A 22526-nucleotide genomic window follows, 5' to 3' on the forward strand; every position below is an offset into this window, starting at 1 on the left:
CAACACGTCGCTCGCGAGAGTAGCTCGTGGCCTGATTGGAGGTAGCTCGCCAAGGGCCGTTCACATATCGCGTCTTTTGCGCGCTCAAGTTCGTTATTTCAAATAATTGAAGCGACGCGCTCATTTTTTCCAGGCGCAACGAGTCAATATGAAGGATGGGGGTGCACCCAAACTACGGGTGTTTTTTTCTTCTCCGTAAATAAATATTCTAGCAGAGCTACAGCAAGCGTTTATCGGTAGTGGAAATCCATTAGATATTAAAACTTCTCTGTCGTTGTGGAGAGCGCATGGTACATAGCAACGACAGACGCCACGGGAAAATCGGACCGAATTTTACTATTAATAATAAAAGATAAGCTAATGTGCATTGTAAATGTCAGTATTTTGTCTTTTTTGAATCATTCTTTTTATAAAAATGATTTAAAGGCTGAAATATGCGAGGTTTATCTTTTTATAAAAACTTTTTTGCCAAAACTTTATTTGAACTTGTACATGTTAGTAGATAACATGTTGCAAGACACTCCTTTCAAATTTGCCCATCATTTTTAATGTTACTATTTTAATGTTTATGTAAACAAAAAGTGCATATTGATGGTAAGTTTATTTGTTATTTGCTGGTTTTCGACATAAAACTTGGTGAATTGATTTTATTGTGTAGTATTAGTACTTTTTGAACAGGATTATGTGATAACCATGCTCATTTTGGTCACTATAATCATGATGAAATTACATTTTCATACCATTTCATCTCTAGTTATGATGCACTATAAAAACAATAATAATTTTGTGTTTTTACAGTATAATAATTTTTTTATGTCAATTAAGGGTGACATATATAGGCCTACAATAACTCGTTTAGGTCTAAAACAGTTAGCATAGTTGTTAATATGAGAGTTATGAGACATTATTTAAGAGATTTAATTATTGCATATAGCTCTCGGCCACTTTCATTTTTAAAAAGTAGCTAAAAAAGGTTGGAGACCCCTAAACCATCCAAGTTAGATTGACCACGAGCTACGAGGTTGTGAAACGAAAGTTTCTGCTCCTATAAAAGCCACAAAGTATAAAAATCAACCTTGTTATTTGCGATCTTCTGGAGAAATACTACACTACCCATAATTCTAAGCAAAACACTGACGTCTCTGATTGGTCGAGTCGCGCCGCGGTTACCATGGCGATGTTTACCGCCTCCGCGAACGGTGATCTGAAGTAAATAAATACCGGTAGTTTGTACTTTGCCTTTTTTCCGTAAGGTTAAAACGTTGTTTTTTTTTGAGCAGGGAAATAATTTGAATAGGAAATGAAACGTAGGCTACATATGCCAGTGGTGCCTGTTCATGAAGCTGAAAGTGCGCGTAATAAAATAATATGATGCAAACCAACAAGAATCCTTGCTTTTTCTGCTCATGTTTACATTTTATGTGGGCAGGGCCCCATATTAGTTATTGAAACGGGCCCCCAGATGCTTAAGGCCGCCCCTGTACAGACATATAACTTACAATTATGATTCTGTATATTGAAAACAGGTTTCAGAGAATATTAGTGGTTTTGATTTAAGATAAACTTTTTCTGGTAACGTTAATAAATGCGCATGCGATTTAATATACCTTATTTTTCCCTAATTAATAACTGTAAATAGTCATCTAAATAAATTATGTCATCAGCTGTCACTGATGTGTATGTGTATAGTATAGTATACATTTACACACACACACGTTGGATATATAGGCTATATATATAACGTTATATATATAATATGAAACGTAGGCCTACATCTAAATCTTAAATATTGCTGTTTACACTCCTCCAGAGACACAATGTCATTATAACACATTGTGTTATTATTAATCAGTATTTTGACTCTCTTCTGAATGTTTCTATCTCTTTTCTCCTTCATATGTTGGCCTCTCTCTATGGAAGCTTGTTTTCGCCACAGAATAAAACTTTTTTAAAGATAATTGCGACTTTTTATCTCACAATTGAGTTTACTTCTATGAGAAAAGATGTAGCCTAAAAACTGCGAGATATAAATTCAGAATTGTGAGATAGAAAAGTTGCAATTCTGACTTTTTCTTGCAATTGTGAGTTTATATCTCGCAATTCTGACTTTATATCACCCAATTCTGACTATATCTCCCAATTGCGTGTTACAAAGTCAGAATTGTGAGATATAAACATACAATTCTGAGAAAAAAGACAGAATTGTGAGTTTATTTCTCACAATTGCGAGTTTATATCTCACAATTCTGACTTTATAACACGCAATTGCGACTTTATATCATGCAATCCTGAGATAAAAAGTCAGAATTGTGAGATAAAAAGTCGCAATTACATTTTAATTTTTTATTCTGTGGCGAAAACAAGCTTCCATCTCTGTCTTGCTCTTGTATGTGTGTCTTCTGCATGTTTGCCCTTCTGTTTTCCTCCTGTTCATCGTACGTTCCTCTCTCTCTCTCCCTCCCTCCCTCTCTCTCTCCCTCTCTCTCTCTCTCCCTCTCTCTCTCTCCCTCTCTCTCTCTCTCTCTCTCTCCCTCCCTCTCTCTCTCCCTCTCCCTCTCTCTCTCTCTCTCTCTCTCTCTCTCTCTCTCCCTCCCTCTCCCTCTCTCTCTCTCTCTCTCTCTCTCTCTCTCTCTCCCTCTCCCTCTCCCTCTCTCTCTCTCTCTCTCTCTCTCTCTCTCTCTCTCCCTCCCTCCCTCTCCCTCTCTCTCTCTCTCTCTCTCTCTCTCTCTCTCTCTGCCCACTCCAGCATTCCTGGAACACTTGTAGAGTTTCTGTTGGGTTCTCTGATCTCGGCACTGGACCGACGGGCCGGAGAGAAACTCCCCCTGAATTCCTCAGCATGAAGGTCAGGAGGGAGAAAGCTGGGGTCCGAGTGCTCCTTAACGAGGCATTATAGTTTATCCCTAACCCTGACCGTAACTAACCCTGACCGTAACTAACCCTGACCGTAACTAACCCTCACCCTAACTAACCCTGACCGTAACTAACCCTCACCCTAACTAACCCTGACCGTAACTAACCCTCACCCTAACTAACCCTGACCGTAACTAACCCGAACACTACAGCTAAACCCGTACTTTTCCCAGAAATGAACAATCTGTCATCATTTACTCGCCCTCAAGTTGTTCTAAACCTTTATGACTTTCATTCTTCTGCTCAAACAGCAAACACACACACTAAACAAATTCTACTAGTAAACAAACGGTATTAATTACCAACCGACTTCCATTTTCCATTTTATGGACAAAAACAAAAACAAAAAAAAGGGGTTTTCAAACATCCATCCAAAAAAAAAGTGTAATACATCTTTAAATTTGTTTGTTTTTCTGTACGTTAGAAAATGTCATTCAGTGTCACAATAGTTTATAAACAATAAGTCTTGACATTAAAATGCTGTATTTAAGGCTCACAATCCCCACTTTGCCAATATCCTCCAAATCACGATGTTTTACCCATTTGTCAGCAAGACGTTTGTGTTAATCATATCATCTGTTGAAGTGAACGATGAGCTCAACTGCCCTTATAAACTATATGGAGCCCAAATTCTTTATTATATGAAAGATTCTCCTTCTCTGTTTTGTGCAAGAAAGTAAGTCATACGAGTTTGAAATAATGTGAGGGCGAGTAAATGAAAATAATGTATTTATTTATTTAACAATAATATTAACCATCCCTTAAGACAATGCATTTATAAAAGAATGTCAATTATTAACTTTGCAAAGCATCTTTAAAGTACAGCACTTTGGCACCATTAATAATGAACAGGTTTATATGCAGGGCAGTGGACTGAAAAAACCCGCAAGGTCTAGAGACACTTTTATACTTTGGGAACATCTTTAAACTTATTCGCTGTGTTGTTCAAATGCTGTAATGCGTGAGAAGCTCCAAAAGATGAGAATACAGCGGTTAATCACGTTAATCTATATTTACATGTAAACTAAGAGAAAGCTGCGCAGTGAATGCAAAAGAGGTGCTGTGCGGGACACGTTCTTCATTTAAAAATGTGAGATGCAGGGCTGTGGAATAGGACAAAACAATGTCTAGAAACACATTTTTAATTTGTGAACTTCTGAAGTTAACACAATGTCATGTGCGAGACGTTGCAGAAGACATGTGACCCATGCGAACGGTCAAAGACATCATCTAGTGCATGTTTACATATGAAAAATAATGAAAAAGCTGCGCTGTGAATGCAAAAACACGTTCTGTGTCAACAGCCTGTAATAGCACAGCATGTTTACACAGACCAACAGTTAGAGACAGCGCTGATGATGGACGAGCAACACGTCTGTGTGTTCGTGAGGAGCTACGGGACGCTCGCTGATGTTGCTGTGTCCGAGAGTGGCTGCACTAGATGAAAGAGAAGGAAACGAGAGAGACGCTTCTGAGGTCTTGACGGGAAGCAAAACAGCTGCTTTATGTCAAAGGTGCCGAGTATTTTTACTGAGAGCGTGAGAGCCGTCAGAGAGACGTTACACACACACACACACACTCACACACACTCACAGCTCTGAGAAAAGGGTTCACTCTCTCTGACTGAATGATGCATGATGGGACTGTGATCTACGTACATGTGCAGCTACATATTCATTTCTTTAACAAATGACATCTATGGATGAATAAGCATTCGCTGAAGTTATCAAGAAATTAATTCAGTGTAAGTCTGTGTGTGTAGTTGAGATGTGTCACATGAGTTCAGACAGTCTGAGAGAGTTTCGAGTTGCTGAACTGCTACTAAAGCCGCATTCGGACAGTAATTGTTTCCCATGGGGTCGTACGGTATATTCATCATGTACAGGGTTAGTCTGTGATTTTATTGTTGTCTGAATCCCCACCAGGCTGAATTACCTGGTGATTTAACTGCCGTCCGAATCCACATCTCTGAGTTTACAAGAAAAATTTACTGTATAAACCCTGTTTGACCCCTGCGGAGCACCGTACAATAACCCAACTAATGCGCTTCGCAACTAATTCGTTTGCATTTCAAAGATCTAGCCTACACTTGTGTTACTGAAGTGCAATATTTTATCACCGCTCAAAAGATAACGAGAAGAAAAGCTCTTAAACATTTGAAATGGGACGTTATTATGGCAGCAATTATAGGCATACAAAATAACCCCAGCAGATTTGTGTTTACCTCATGTAAATAAGAGGCTGGATTCACTTATTTCTGCTAATTTTCACATTTTTAAAATGACAACCATCATTTTGAGATAAAATACAATACAGGCAATTCCCGGGTTCAACAACTCGCTCTTCACTGTGAATAACTCACCATCCGAACGCATGAGTTTATCACTGAGGTGCCGTGCTAATGTGTTTTTACGGACATCCACATGAGAAACAATGACCGTGTGAATAGGGCTTTAGGCAGGAATGACTTTGGAAAATGCATTTAAAGCAGCACTAAGGAACATTTTTCACCTTAAAATAATGTTTCCAAAATCGTATCAGTGGTTCATCAAGTCGTAACAGGGTGAAAGGCACTTCTGGATTCGCTTTGCAGCCCTATATCTGCTATAGCCACACTATGCAAGTTTGCCAAACCGAAATGATTTACGACAGCGGTAATGGACAATTCCACTTCCAACCTGTAGGGCGACCGAAGAGGAGAAGTTCCTTAGTGTTGCTTTAAGATGTGATGTGTGTTCAAATGATTTTAGACAAAATTGTGTTGTGCAATTTCAAACTGCACACTGACTGTCGACAAGGACAAGATGCTTGTTAATGTCCGTGCAACAAATCCAGGTGTATTTTAGAGAGCGCTGGGAAATATAGTCGCTCTGTTCGCTGCACAGGCCTGTTATCAGCTCCTGCATTCCCTGGGAATCAAACCCATGACCTTGACTGTTGATAGCGCCGCGCTCCACTGCTCTCTAAAGCCTTTCTCTAATCACAGTAAAACATGATCAAACTAAAGCACACAAGCAGCATCACCTTCATTAACTCTCACTCTGAGGATCAGGAAACACTGCAGACCAGAGGACATTTCCAGCGCTCCAACTGAAGTGTTCCTGGAAAATAGCAGGTCAGAAGAACATTCCCAGAGTGTTTACTATATCTCAGAGTCCTGTAGAGTCTCTCTGGATCTGTGTTCTAGCGTCTCTAAACACCAAACAAGCGCTGTTCATCTGTTCATCTGCTGCTTTAAGAGCAGGAGTGTGTTATCGTGCACTGGACACACACTGCATGTTTATTATTTACTTCAATTTGAAGTCAAAAGTAATGTCTGAATTATTTCATGATTCTCAAAGTGAAATTTTTAATGAAGAATCTGTATTTTCGTACCGGTATTTTTGAGGAATGGGTGAAAAAACTATTCTCTGATGTTTCATGATTCTCTAATGATACTGATTATGAATTGATAATCATCAAACAGCAATTATGCTGAGAAAAAGAGAATAATCCCTCACTGTGAATGACTGGAAAACTTTTAAAGCACTTTGTGTTTCGTACTTGTAATGTGATTCTTTATATTTTGTATAGGCCTATGCTAAGCTATATTTAGTAATAATTCTCAACATACCATTGTTTTGATGTATTATTAATTTGTAAGTATTTTAAAAAGTACTTCTAATTATATAAGTAATGTAATAAAAATGCACAGATAAATTAGATATTCAATGTTGGTAAACTCATTAATTATTTAAAAAGAAATGTAGATCAAGAGTAGTTTTAGAATGGGATCGTGAAGTGCCTAAAAATTCCCACCCTCAGTGTTTTCCATAAGCATTATTATTATTATTATTAATAATAATGCATTTACTGTAAATTAAATAAATTCTAAACATATTCTAAAATTACTAAAATATCAAATATCAATACTCACATATTTTATTCATATTTGGAGTTCTTCATTTGCATTTTGCTGTTTCAGTCTCAAAAGTTATTGTTTTAAAATTTACATCCCATTTTATAAAAATAAGAGATGCTTGGCATCATGTTTCCAGGGAATGCAAGAGCTGATCAGATGTGTGTTTTGAAGGCAGTGTAAGACACTCAAGAGCATCTGCCAAATGCAGACTGTAGACCGGCCTTCTGTAACGGCTCTGATGATGATGATGATGATGATGATGAAGTGCTTTAGAGAAGCTCCAGTGTGTCCGGCTCTGCTGAACTAACACAGGACATTACTGGAGGACAGCAGGAGCACTGACACGTTCGTCTTCAACAACGACCTGACAGCTAGCGAACGCTAAGACCAGTTCACACCAAGAACAAGAACTGTATTAGCGCTAGGGGTGTAACGATACACGTATTTGTATTGAACCGTTCGGTACGAGGCCTTCGGTTCGGTACGCATTACAAACCGAACAGTTTGGTGGCCGAGAGGTGGAAAACAAATCACAATAATGAAAACACAATAACAAATCCAAAAACAAAACTATAAACACAATGGCAACAGTCTAAAAAAAACAAATTAATAAGTAGAATGATTCGTTGGACAATGTTTCCTGATGGTGCGACAAATTTTGTTAGACCACCACAACGTTGCCCAACATCAAATGGCAAACGTAATGAAAGCGGAACGAAAACTGCACTACTCAGAATCACGGAGCGTTCATCAGTTTGACCATCAGTGTCAGTGCAGCGCGAGCCAATCGTGATCAAGCGTTCATGTTACTACACAGCGCTCAGAGATCCAGTGAAGAAAGCATTTGAATTCGCCACAGAAGTAATAACTTCACATTTCTCCATCATTAACCGTAGATCTCTATCAGATCAAACAGCGCTGACGTGGAAACCAGCAGAAACATTGTGCCATGAATGAACTAGTTAAAGACTTTGAGCCCACAGATCAGCAACATTCACCATGGCTTTACTGTAGTAGCACTCACTGTAACCATGGAAGTTTGGCAAGAATAGTAAAATGCTTTCAAGTATAGCTCCATCATTGTTCACATTAAAAAAAGATCATACTTTATTATGTTAGTTATTTATTAAAAAAAATTGTTTTTTAAAAAATCTAAGAAATTTCTCTGGCATTTCTTTCTTTTTGCTGTATCGAAAACGCACCGAACCGTGACACCACTGTGTCGCATCGAACCGAACCGTGAGTTTTGTGAACCGTTACACCCCTAATTAGCGCCCACACCAGCGGATGATATCGTTCTGGTTATTATAAGCGCTGCGGTTCTGTCATCTGTGGCTTTAAATGCGTGGATATCATGTGGATTCTGATTGGCTGTCATTATGTTTATCATTCATCAGCTGGAAAAATCGTTCTGAACGTGATTCTGAAATGTGTTTTCGCAAAACGGATATAAATCTAAACTTCAGTTCCTGCGCTATATGCAGATTTAATGGAGTTCATGTTTTAATGAAGCTGATTGTGTGTAAGCGTCTGCGACTTACTTTCACTGTGATTTGCGATAGTTTGCGCGTTGGCTTGATGAATATGCTTAGATGTTGCAATAGCGTCGTCATATCTGGCTACATCATGCCATATAGCCTATCACACACTCTCATATGTTTATTTTTCAGCATTGTTGTGAGGAGTAAAATGTACAAATGTGGTTTCAACAACCAGATGCGTTTACACTTGTCCAGTTTCGTCTGGAACGCGTCTCAACTCCTGATGTGGTGTGAGCGATCTGATTTAGATCCGTCTGGAATGTGTTTCTGAGGGCGTTTACACCGGGTCTCTTCACCGTCGGATAGCTATCCCATCACTGAACACACATGAAGTGGACAGGGGTGAACCTGTAGTTATAGTTGAGCTGTGGACTCTGCTATTCTTTTATCTTCAGAACGACTCTAGAGCTATATTGTTATCATCGTTGGCCTTTAGACTGTAATATAAGTCAGAGAGGCTGATGTCCTGCAGGCATTCGTCTGTAGAGGAACTCAGGAACACTCGTTTGTCTAACGTTCTCATCAGACCTGACGGAGATCTTGCCAGGAAGAGTGAGCTACACACGAACCCAAACACTTCACAGCTGCAGCGTGCGCTTTTATGAGGCTATAACAGTTACAAGCATGTGATGGTTCAGTAAAGAAGATGTGAGAAATGAGTATTAAATGCTTTTTATAGGCCAGCTCTTGCTCTGCTATGCAAACACTGCTTTTGTAAAGATGTTTTCTCGTCTCTGTGTTGTTTGCCGCTCTGACTGTCTCTGTGGTGTGTGTGTGTGTTGTGGTGTTTTTGGATGTGGTTTCAGTGTTTTCGGTCGTGTTGATCTGGTTGTGACTGTGTTTCGCTGAACACAACTCTTCAAGTCTGAACACACAGAGGGAATGATGAATACTGAGCTGGTTCAGTGGTTGTGAAGTGTGTGTGTTATCGCTCTACAATAATGACACTTGCTTTGATATGTTGTATTTGGTAATCTACATAATTGTCTCTCTGCGCTGATTAATGAGCCTGAATGTGACTGTTAATTACAGGCCTGTGAAGCAATTTAATTAAAGGAGAATGCAGAAAACCAAGCGCTTTAACTTCTAGTGTATAAAACTTTATAATTGAATAAGCCTGTACATAAAAAGATCCAGATTAGACCCCCGACTCACGTGTCCCGGTTGATCTGACTAATGGAAGATTAGCTCTGATTAGCCATTAATTAGCTAAAGTGTCTCCCACTGACACACTCAAAGCTTCTGGCAGATTAGCCTCAGGTTGGGTCCGCTTTTAAACATGGTCACGGACTGGTGTGGGATCGTAGGTCATCGAGGCTGCCGATATATACTTTAGTTGTATAGGCCGTCCACTTTTTAAGCGCCGCTGGTTGTGGAAGTATTTTTTCATTTTAATTTCTACCAAAAAATGTTTTTGTTAAAGTGTAATAAGCCATGAAGCAAACCAGTCAGCTACAAAGAGCATCATAACATTAAACTTTGTTTTGAAGCAAAATATTTGTTTGAAAAACACACAGATATAAGATACTTTGCAAACAGCATAATCAAATATATAAACTGCTCATTTTAAAAATGTTGAGTATGATAAAAACATTTTAAGTTTAATACAAAATATGCATATATATTCAAATATTTAAGTCGACTTGATTTAGTGCTTCATGGGAGTGGGCGGAGCTAATGAGATATAGGCAGTTCTGCACGTCTCGACTCTGATTGGTGGACATTTCTGTACTGCATCATGGGTAATGTAGTTTTTCTCCACGACTTCTGCTGTTAAACACGATTATTTTAAATAATTATTATTATTTAAATAATAATAATAATAAATAAGTTGAAATAATTCATGCTGACACCTTCAGCAGAAGCGAATAGCATCGATTAACAACGTCGTAGCTCACAGTAAGGCTGTCTGTTGCGCTCCTTTCAGCTCAATTACATCCAATGGTGTCAGTGCAGTCAGATCTATAATATTACTGAACATTAGTGCTGTAGCGGTGCGCCGATTACGTCAACGTCATATTTTTTGCGTCGACACTTCTTTATTATTATTTTTTGTTTTTTTGTACCATTCCCGGAGGTACAGCTCGCCACACACACACCGCCCGCCGTGCTATTCTGTCATGTTTTCTCCCTTTCTTTCCAAACCGCGACAAACGCCAGTCTCCTTTCTCTGCAGAATGTGATAAATCCGCTCAACCAATCACAGCGCACCATTCCACGCATTGTAAACAGTAACGGTGGCGCTTTTTTCCTTATCTACTTTGCACTTTTTGATCAACAAACAAACAAAAAAATGAATACATTTGACGGCATTGATGAACCTGTGGTGATTTCTGCCGTAGGGAAGAAACGTACGCCATCGAAATCTAATCATTTAACTTACGTGAGGAGATTAAGAAGATGAGGCACGCGGGAGGAAGAGAAATGCCGACTGTTGCTTGTTCTCACACGACAGCGTCAAACTTATGTCGAATGCTGACACGTGAACCCCAGGGGATCTTTTAAAAAACTTTAAATTCTTGTTCTCAGTCAACGAAAACCGAGCAGGACCATTTTACAGCTGATCGCCGTCAAAAAATTTCAGAAGGTATTTCTTAGCGATGGCTGATTGAATGTAGCCTATGTTTAGTCCATTACGTGCCTGTATATAAGATTAGTATTGACCGAGTTCAGAGGCTGTCATGTGGATCAACTTACTTTGTTGTGTATTTTCAACAGTTTCAATATGAAAAATAACTTTTATATTGATTCAATGGATTAATTGCATTTAAAAAAAAAAAAAACGTGTCATGAATTTATTGCATTTTTGGGGAAAAATAATCTGTTTTTATAATAAATCTTTGAAAATCAAAATCTGGATTTTAATTATGTTATTATAACCTAAATATGCTATGTGAAAGTTTGAAACAGAAAATAGTGGTTTTCATCTTGCCACTTTCTTGGTAAAGAAAATAAATGTTTTACTCAAATTAATCAAAATGGATTTATCACGTTTATACTATATTATTCAGAAGTAAACATTGTAGCTGACAGTGTGTTTATGTCAGAATGATTATTTTTTAAACCACAACCTTCTAAGTGCTTCTTTTACTGATATATTTAACAATATCTTTTGCATTTCTCATCCAAACAACGTCAAACTTGGCACTGCACTTACTCGTGCCCAGACAGCTGTCGAGTTTGAAATCCATCGGAGTAACGGTTCGAGAGATATGCGAATAACAGACAGGATAATTAATTCAAATTAGTCGTTAGATTAGTCGACTAATCGATAAAATAATCGCCCGACTAATCGTTTAATAAATAATCGTTTACCCCAGCCCTACTGAACATTAATGATCTTTTAAACTTCAGGAAGATTATAACCAGGAACATGCAAGGCAAGGCACATTTATTTACACAGCACATTTCATACACTACGGTAATTCAAAGTGCTTTACACAGAAAGACAATCTTCCAAAATGTCCAATAAAAGCAAGGGAAATTAAACGGTTATAAAAGGTATTAAAAGAGCTATAAAGATGATACAATTATAAAAATAATGAATAGAGTAAAAAGATGATACATAGATAAACTTCTGGCAAAACATCGGTGTATCATATTTTCCACAGCTCCTTGTTTTACTGTGAGATTTCCCCATGGTGATCACTCTGAGTCTGTGCTGTTCTCTCGACGAGCCTAACACATCTATCAGACGTCTCCCATGGACCCATTTATCCCTAAGATCGTACAGGAGGAGCTCTAGGACTCACGGGGTAACCTCGGGTTCACTAACCCATCAGTCCAAACCAGGCCAGCTGACAGTCTTGCCTGGGCCTGGGATGAGATAATCTTAGATGCCAGATCTCTCCTTTTTCATCACTGGATAGGTTTTTTGACAACATTCAATTTTGATCAGTGGCCAAACCATTTTTTTTTTCTGTTGGGGGTGGGGTGGGGTGGGGTGGGGTGGGGTGGGGTGGGGTGGGGTGGGGTGGGGTGGGGTGGGGTGGGGGGGGGGGTGGGGGGGGGGGGGTTGACCACTATTTCAAGGACAATTAGGAAGAAAACAAAAAGCTTTTATGTAACTCAAATATTACATATTTTTTCCACAAATAGGCCTATTTTAAATGTTTTAAAAAAAATATTCCATAATTTAATGAGGGCCCAGTTCTGACCCCCCCGCACCACACCCTACCCTACCCTGGGCCTGGGACAACAGACCCGTTTGTCCCCCCTGTCGGCGGGCGTGGTCCAAACCCCACAGAACCTGTAGTTTAACTCACCACAACCCAGGTCATCAGCAGGGGTTCATCTCTCAACTTCCCCAATGTAGTCATTTATGTTTGTCTCTTTCCCAGTTCTCAGTGCCAGTTCAGATTAGAATCAGGAGGAGGAATACAGTGCAGTCAGACGGACGTACAGTAGATACAGTTATAATTTTTTTTTCAAATGTAAAGGTTTATGAGTGATGTTTAATCCTGCTGTATTGTGTGAGTGTATCGCAGCACTCATTAGAGTAGATAAATACAGCAGCTCACGCTGACCTTAAACACTAATGTTTGCCTGACCTTAATCTCAAACATACACTCCACAATAAAAACAGGCTGATCCCAGAATTACAGACCAATTTGACATTTGCCCCGGAGGCTTAACAGAGCTCAAAAATACATGTTTATTAGATCATTTCTACTGTTCATATTTGTGTTTTTGATGTGATCTTTGACTGTTGAAATCTATGGTGTTCTTGCAGTGTGATGCACATTTCAAGTTAGTTACATAAACATGTAGATTGGCCTAAAATTGTCTAAAAAGAGTATGAAATTGTTCATTAAAAACTGTTACATTAAAATGTATTGTGTAAAATGTAAACGTAATGAACAAGTCATGAGTTTGTGCTTTAAAAGGAGTAACTCTAGAGTGTGTATGTGCTGTATGATTATGATTGCAATTGAAAGTGATCTATTTATTGTCTTTGTGTTTTTATAATGGTTTCCTCATTCTAACTCTGCAGATGACTGACAGGACATGCTGTCACTCTGTCGTCATGGCGATGGTCTCTTTAGCCTGGCTCCTCCCACTCATCACTGCCACGCCCTTCCCCAGGGATCTGCAGCCAATCAGTGTGGTGGGACTGGAAGGTGAGTCACATGATTTCTGTTTGCTCTGCTAACATTTCTAATGGCCCTCCTTCAAAAATTCTGCTTTGTTGTAACTTTTTAAAATAGTTTGTCTGAAGCAGAATACGTCTCTTTTTTTGCTCATAATTCTTCTAACTTATTGGCTTTTGATAGCAATAAATGTCATATTTCGCAACATTTACTGAGCGGTGTCCGACAAATGGAACAGTATTTTTTCTTTTACCCAAAATTTGACAGTAAGACAACTGATATAGCGACTTTATTCAGCTGAATAACATTGTTAACGTTTCATTTAAACATCACCATGAAGTAAACTACAGACAAACACCCAACAGCAGTTGTGAGATTGAAAGCCTCACAGAATCTGATGGTTTGAGGGTTGATTGACTGAAGTGTTCCTGTGCTCCACAGACTCACTCCTGTATCCCAGTTTCCGGGGTCTGATGACACACAATAACTCTGAGCGTCTCGGGCTGGACTATCAGCGGATGATCAGGATCCAGCATATGCTGTACATCGCTGCCAGGTCTTTCATCACTGAAGAGAAATCTGTGCACCGAAACACATGCAGTGCTGGAAACACTACTCGAATTATGCTTAAAGGAACATGCTGACTTTTTGGGACTTTAGATTATTCCCCGTATCCCCCAGAGTTAGATAAGTCCATACACACCCTTCTCATCTGTGTGCTGTAACTCTGTCTGACGCACCCACCGCTAGCCTAGCTTAGCACAAAGACTGGAGGTAAACGGCTCCAGCTAGCATACTGCTCCCAATAAGTGACAAAATAACGCCAACATTTTCCTATTTACATGTTGTGATTTGTATAGTCACAGCTCGACAAATATCAAGGTCACATGAGACACAGCATCTTCTAACCGTATACATACTGGGAACTATATTCTCAGAAGGCGAAGCACTGCTACTTCTGCGGAGTGATTTACTCCAACTCTCTGCTCCTCACCACGGGGCTTCTCAGGCGCTGCGAGCAAATCACTCCGCCCAAGCAGCAGTGCTTCACTTCTTCACAGTTTTTGATGTTTAAAACTGTAGTTACTCCTGACCAATCAATCTGGGTGTTAAAACATAAGTCATATTGACTTCTACAGGAGATATCTCTTAACCTCAGAGCTCGTAAAAGTTCTGCTTTGATGTTAAAATGGTATTTTACAAGTACTTTTCTAGTCAAAATAAAATTATAAGGAGTACTCTTTATTTTCTTTGGAAATGTAAAAGCACAAGTTATTCCATTTAAATTACACTGTAAAGTACAAATCCCTCAAAATAATACTCGAGTACAGTAATGAAGTCAAATCACCATTTTACACCCTTGGTGAATTTTGATGAAATGTGGTTCTATATTTTGTTAAATGTATGATTTCACTGAAAACAGCTGAAGAAATCATTAATCTACACAGTGTGACGTTTTCTTGTGTTTCCTCCTGTTTAGAGACCATGTATTTGTTGTGAATCTCACTGCATCAGTGAATAAAATCATCCCACAACAGGTAAACACACACTCACACATTCACGCACACACACTTACATATACACTCGCACACACTTACATATACACTCACACACACAGGAGCACAGTCACACGCACACATGTACACATTCTTACACACACACACACACTCACTCTCTCTCTCTCTCTCTCTCTCTCTCTCTCTCTCTCTCTCTCTCTCTCTCTCTCACACACACACACACACACACACTCTCTCTCTCTCTCTCTCTCTCTCTCTCTCTCTCTCTCTCTCTCTCTCTCTCTCTCACACACACACACTCTCTCTCTCTCTCTCTCTCTCTCTCTCTCTCTCTCTCTCTCTCTCACACACACACACTCTCTCACACACACGCAGGTGTAACCGTCATACGTGAGGTCTTACAGTAATCTGTTGTTTCAGATCGTGACGTGGAGGTCCACAGACGTGTCGAAGTGCACCGTGAGAGGCAGAAACAGTGTGAGTATCTCACTACAGCAGATCTGAGATCAGAGGAAGGGTGAAGCCACACACAGCTGGAGTAAAGATGTGTCCCTGTGGGAAAGTGTCACGCACTCAGAAGAGCCACTGAATTTACTCTCTGCTGAACCACAGACATGCAGAGACATTCAACAGATGTTTTTCACTCAGAGGAACTGATGATGGGATTGTGTGTGTTTGACTCTCAATCATTCATCTTCTGTTTGCTTTCAGGATGAATGCTATAATTATATCAAAGTTCTCGTGCCTCGTAACGACGAGACTCTGTTTGCCTGTGGAACCAACGCGCTGAACCCCGCCTGCCGAAACTACAGAGTGAGTTCACAGTTTCACTGATCTCATCTGTCCATCAGCGCCATCACATGGCCAGATGTGTAATCGCTGCCCTGTTGTTTATGATCAGCTGAGTTCGCTGGAGCAGGTCGGTCAGGATCTGTTGGGTCAGGCCCGATGTCCATTTGAGTCTCGCCAGTCCAACGTCGGAGTGTTTGCAGGTGAGCTGCGGAAACACACACACATGCACAACATTCACATCCAGTCACATGTGCTCAGCAATAAAAGCATCCAAAAGTTTTGGGTTTTTCCACAGATCCGAAGTTTCTGTATGCATGTGTAAGGGCCCGACCCAAAATATTAAGGATTTTAATGATGATTGATGATTGCAGGGATGTGATTCCCATATTTACTGACCAGAGAACTATGACCCACATGAACTGCTTTAATTTAAAACAATTCTGTGAACTTTGGAGCAGCTCGATTCACAGGAAATGCTAAACCTCTATGTTTTAACATCTGGAAGCAAGGAAATTATAACAGCCATAAATATTAGTATTACAATTTCTGTAAAATAATAATATTAAAAATAATAATAAAATGAAATGCATTTAATAAAACACTTTATTTTACATTAAATAGTTATATTTTTCTTTATTGATTTCTTTAATTTTTACAATTTAAATAATACATTAAAAACAGTACATTGATGATTAATAGGCAAGGCAAGGCAAGTTTATTTATATAGCACATTTCATACACAATGGCAATTCAAAGTGCTTTACATAAAAGAAATTAAAATAATAAAAAGAAATAAGAATAATTAAAACAGTTAAGAAAAAAAAAATAAGAAAAAAATACAGTACAGTACAAACAGTCGGACGAACATTGGCACAGTGCTCATTCAGTAAATGCATAGCTAAAAAGATGTGTTTTGAGTCTAGATTTGAATGTGACTACAGTAGGAGCACATCTGATCTCCTCTGGAAGCTGTTCCAGCATAATAGCTAAAGCGGACTCGCCATGCTTAGAGTGAACCCTTGGTATTTCTAGCTGATATGATCCTAATGATCTGAGTGATCTGTTGGGCTTATATTCAGTGAGCATATCTGCAATGTATTGAGGTCCTAGGCCATTGAATGATTTATATACCAGTAATAATACTTTAAAATCAATCCTAAATTTAACTGGGAGCCAGTGTAAAGACCTGAGGACTGGTGTGATATGTTCATATTTTCTGGTTCTGCTCAGAATCCTGGCGGCAGCGTTCTGTATGAGCTGCAACTGTCTTATGGTGTTTTTGGGAAGGCCAGTGAGGAGTCCATTACAGTAATCCACCCTGCTGGTGATGAAAGCATGAACAAGTTTCTCTAAGTCTTGTCTGGAAACAAAGCATCTTATTCTTGCAATATTTTTCAGATGATAGTATGCTGATTTAGTTATTGCTTTGACATGACTACTGAAACTAAGGTCTGACTCTAGTGTCACACCAAGATTCCTGACTTGATGTTTAGTTGTTTGACCCCTAGAGTGAAGGTATGCATTCACCTTGAGAACTTCATCTTTGTTTCCAAATGCAATGACTTCAGTTTTGTCTTTGTTTAACTGAAGAAAGTTTTGACACATCCAACTGTTGACTTCATCAATGCATTGGCACAGGGAGTCAATGGGGCTGTAATCATTAGGCGATAGGGCTAAGTAAATCTGTGTCGTCTGCATAGCTGTGGTAAGCAATTTGGTTCTTTCTCATTATTTGGCTCATTGGGAGCATATACAGGTTGAACAGGAGTGGCGCAAGAATTGAGCCTTGAGGGACTCCGCATGTCATGGATGTCCACTCAGACTTATGGTCTCCTATACTCACATAATAACCTCTCCCATCTAAGTATGACCTGAACCATTTTAGGACTATCCCAGAAAGCCCCACCCAGTTGTCCAGCCTGTCAAGAAGTATGTTATGATCGACAGTGTCAAATGCAGCACTGAGGTCGAGTAGTACCAGCACTGATAATTTGCCTGAATCAGTATTTAAGCGAATATCGTTTATTATCTTTATGAGCGCCGTCTCTGTGCTGTGGTGCGGTCGGAAACCAGATTGAAAATTGTCAAAGGATCCATTCGAGCTTAAGAATTTGTTCAGCTGATTGAAGACAACTTTTTCAATGATCTTGCCTATGAAAGGAAGATTTGAAATCGGCCTATAGTTGCTTAATATGGTCTTATCCAGATTGCTCTTTTTCAGGAGGGGCTTGACAACTGCAGTTTTCAGGGAGTTTGGAAAACTCCCAGAGAGAAGTGAGGCATTTACCACTTCTAGAAGATCTGCTTCTAAACTGTTTAGCACACTTTTGAAGAAAGATGTGGGAAGTGTGTCAAGAGCGCATGTTGATGTTTTAAGGTGCTGTACGGTTTCTTCCAAAATGTTGCCATCAATTTCTTTGAAGTCAGACATAGTAACTACTTTCTCAGGTGGTTTGATCTGTCTAACCCCAGGGCAACTCAAGGATGTGCTGATCACCTTTCTGATATTACTGATTTTCTCAGAGAAAAAAGAAGCAAACTCACTGCACTTGTTGTCTGAGAGCATTTCACTGGGAATCTGGCTTGGGGGGGTTTGTCAGTCTCTCTACAGTAGCAAAAAGAGTGCGTGTGTTGTTTAAATTGCTGTTTATAATATTTGAGAAGAAAGTCTGTCTAGCTTTGCCTAGTTCCATATTAAAAGCATGGATGCTGTCTTTGTAGATGTTATAATGGACTACAAGTTTAGTCTTCCGCCACATGCGCTCTGCTTTTCTGCATTGTCTTTTCATATTTTGCACTGCTGTTGAGTTTCTCCAAGGTGCTTTTTGTCTGCCACTCTTCTTCCTGACTTTAACAGGAGCAATATCATCAATTACACTTTTAACTTTTGAGTTAAAAGAATCAAGGAGAAAATCAACAGAGTCTGCAGATATGCTTGGTGTTAAGGATATAGCCTTCATAAATAGCACACTAGTGTTCTCATTTAAGCATCTCTTCTTGACAGACACAGATCTAGCTTCAGTGGCAGGAGAGATCAATATATCAAAGAAAATACAGAAATGATCAGACAGTGCTACATCCTTAATAACAATCGATGAAATGTTTAGACCCTTACTGATAAGTAAATCTAGAGTGTGTCCACGATTGTGTGTGGGTCCATGTACATGCTGAGTCAGATCAAAAGTTTTTAAAACAGTATTGATTTCTTTTGCCATATTGTTTTCTGCACTATCTATGTGGATGTTAAAATCTCCAGCAATGGCAAAACAGTCAAACTCTGAGGTAAAAATGAGGTAATACTATTAAAATAAAATACATTTAACAAAATTATTATTTTACATTAAATAGCAATATATTTCCTTGTTGATTTGTTTAATTTTTTACAATTTAAACAATACATTTAATTTTTACAATTTGAATAATACACTAAAAACAGTAAATTATTATTATTAAAATTAAATACATTTATTAAAACATTGTATTTTACATTAAATAGTAATATATTTCTTTATTGATTTATTTTTACAATGTAAATAATACAATAAAAACAGTATTTGTATTATTATTTTTGTATAGTCATAATGAATGAGGGGAAAACAGTCTTTCTTTGTTTTTTGTCCTTAGCCGATCACATGCGATTGATTGATTAATAGCTTTTTATTGACATGTTAAGCAGAGACCCGAGTTTGAGTCACTTCACTTCATGTACGTTTGTGTTTCAGGCGGTCATTTCTATTCGGCCACAGTGACGGACTTCCAGGCCAGTGATGCGGTGATCTACAGGAGTTTAGGAGGAGAGGGCCGGCCCGTCCTGCGCACCGTCAAATACGACTCCAAATGGCTCCGAGGTTCATATGAACACGAATGATTCCTCCGATCATGTGTGTTGTTGAGGAGACTGGGCTGCTAGTTAAAGGGATAGTTCACCCAAAAATGAAAATCATCAACTCATCCTAGGTGTATATGACATTCTTCTTTCAGACAAATACAATCAGAGTTATATTAACAAATGTCCTGGCTCTTCCAAGCTTTATAATGGCAGTGAATGGATGTTTCTGTTTTGAAGTCCATAAAAGTGCATCTATCCATCATAAAAGTGCATCTATCCATCATAAAAGTGCATCTTTCCATCATAAAAGTGCATCTATCATCATAAAAGTGCATCTGTCCATCATAAAAGTGCATCTGTCCATCATAAAAGTGCATCTATCATAATAAAAGTGCATCTGTCCATCATAAAAGTGCATCTGTCCATTATAAAAGTGCATCTTTCCATCATAAAAGTGCATCTGTCCATCATAAAAGTGCATCTGTCCATCATAAAAGTGCATCTGTCCATCATAAAAGTGCATCTGTCCATGATTAAAGTGCTCCACACTGCTCTGGGGGGTTAATAAAGGCCTTCTGAAGTGAGGCGATGCGTTTGTGTAAGAAAAATATCCATATTTAACACGTTACAAAGTAAAATTCTAGCTTCCGGCCAAATGCAGTCTCTGCTTACGCAATTGACCTATGGCTAAGCCACGCCCCCTCCACTCACTCAGACAAACACAACATTCGGTAACAGGCGCTTTGGCAGCTGTCACAGTAGGAGACATTTCACAGGAGGCAGTTGATGATTTTTGGAGACAGAAAGATTATATATCATCTCGAAGTCACCAAAGGGGCCTTAACTATACATTGGAGGGTTATATTAATAATTTCATTGTTGAGAAGGTCGATAAGCTTCAGCTCCAGACAAAGATTTACAGTTCACAGTGTAAACGTTATAGTTTGGTGCTATTTCGCTTCAAACACTCGCTTTATACGCGCGAATGGATTCACAATGTTCAAGCGTCGAACTAGACGCGATACGCGCAAATTTGACGCTCTATTCGCGTTTGGTGTGAACAGCATAATGAACAGGCTGCGATGTCAAGATTGCAATGCTGGAATGTGTGTGTGTGTGTGTCAGAGAGAGAGAGGCGCAGGCGCGATCGAACAGTGGAAACAAAAACATACTCCATTTTGTTCATACAGGACATCATTAAAACTGCAAAGTGTTTAGCCTACTTATATTTGTGTAAAACACAACATTGTGCTTTTGTCAAACTGTAAACTCTTGTCAAACTGTAACCTACGACTGTCACCCAACCAAAATCACACACACACACGCGCAGTTTAAAAGCAAAAATGACAAGAAAAAACATATAAAAACGAATGAAAACTGACTAACTGCAATGCATTTCAATGGACGTGGAAGCAGAGAATGTCCTAGTGTATTGGGTTAGCTATGCGCACTGTGATTGGCTCATCGCGTTTGGGGGCGTGGCTTAGCCATAGGTCAATTAGCCTGAAAGAAGAATGTCATATACACTAGGATGACTTGAGGGAGAGTCAATCATGGGATCATTTTCATTTTTGGGTGAACTATCCCTTTAAGTGAGTGAATCAGACGCCCCATGTTCACCTGAGTTGTGTTGTCTCTGCAGAGCCGCACTTCCTGCATGCTGTCGAGTACGGGAACTATGTGTATTTCTTCTTCAGTGAGATCGCAGTGGAGCACAGCGCTGCTGGGAAGGTGAAGCATGAGTCCGAGACAGAAGCGCACCGTATGAAACAGTTGAAGTGTTTCTGATAGTCCTTCTCCTCTTCCTCGTGCTGTAGGTGGTGTATTCGCGCGTGGCTCGTGTGTGTAAGAACGACCGCGGCGGCTCCACGCGTGTGCTGGATCGCTACTGGACGTCGTTCCTGAAGGCGCGGCTGAACTGCTCAGTTCCTGGAGAAACGTTCTTCTACTTCGACGTCCTGCAGTCGCTCACTAACGTGCTCCAGATCAACCAGCGGCCGGCGGTGGTGGGAGTCTTCACCACACAGATCAACAGGTGCACACACACACACACACTCACACACACACACACACACACACACACAGTCAACCAGCGGCCGGCGGTGGTGGGAGTCTTCACCACACAGATCAACAGGTGCACACACACACACACACTCACACACACACACACACACACACACACAGTCAACCAGCGGCCGGCGGTGGTGGGAGTGTTCACCACACAGATCAACAGGTGCACACTCACACACACACACACACACACATAGTCAACCAGCGGCCGGCGGTGATGGGAGTCTTCACCACACAGATCAACAGGTACACACTCACACACACACACACACACATAGTCAACCAGCAGCCGGCGGTGGTGGGAGTCTTCACCACACAGATCAACAGGTGCACACACACACACACACACACATAGTCAACCAGCGGCCGGCGGTGGTGGGAGTCTTCACCACACAGATCAACAGGTGCACACACACACACACACACACACACATAGTCAACCAGCGGCCCGCTGTGGTGGGAGTCTTTACCACACAGATCAACAGGTGCACACACACACACACACACACACACACACATAGTCAACCAGCGGCCCGCTGTGGTGGGAGTCTTCACCACACAGATCAACAGGTGCACACACACACACACACACACACACACACACACACATAGTCAACCAGCGGCCCGCTGTGGTGGGAGTCTTTACCACACAGATCAACAGAGACACACACACACACAGTCACACAGAAACACCGTATGTGTGTTAACTCTGTCTGTGTGTCTCAGCATTCCCGGTTCAGCGGTGTGTGGGTTTTATCTGGATGACATCGAGCGAGTGTTTAATGGGAAGTTTAAAGAGCAAAAGAACAGTGATTCGATGTGGACGTCAGTGCCTGAGGAACACGTGCCCAAACCACGGTGAGATGCTCGACA

The 22526-nt window shown here is 40.0% G+C and overlaps 1 protein-coding gene across 2 annotated transcripts in view; it reads left to right on the plus strand.

Moving 5' to 3' along the window:
- The window catches only part of sema6ca (sema domain, transmembrane domain (TM), and cytoplasmic domain, (semaphorin) 6Ca), a 29392-nt gene that overhangs the window by 761 nt on the left and 6105 nt on the right, over window positions 1-22526 (plus strand). The window contains exons 2-12 of one of the 2 annotated variants that reach the window (XM_084131625.1): window positions 4246-4427; window positions 13349-13475; window positions 13887-14001; window positions 14926-14983; window positions 15383-15439; window positions 15674-15775; window positions 15864-15954; window positions 19477-19602; window positions 21226-21314; window positions 21401-21618; window positions 22380-22511. In XM_084131625.1, the coding sequence (XP_083987751.1) occupies window positions 4419-4427; window positions 13349-13475; window positions 13887-14001; window positions 14926-14983; window positions 15383-15439; window positions 15674-15775; window positions 15864-15954; window positions 19477-19602; window positions 21226-21314; window positions 21401-21618; window positions 22380-22511 (1124 nt within the window). In that variant the 5' untranslated portion in view covers window positions 4246-4418. The remainder of the gene's footprint in view (window positions 1-4245; window positions 4428-13348; window positions 13476-13886; window positions 14002-14925; window positions 14984-15382; window positions 15440-15673; window positions 15776-15863; window positions 15955-19476; window positions 19603-21225; window positions 21315-21400; window positions 21619-22379; window positions 22512-22526) is intronic. The other variant, XM_084131624.1, reaches the window with a different exon arrangement.

Source organism: Abramis brama, assembly GCF_963993115.1.
Source record: "Abramis brama genome assembly, chromosome: 12".
NCBI lineage: Eukaryota > Metazoa > Chordata > Actinopteri > Cypriniformes > Leuciscidae > Abramis > Abramis brama.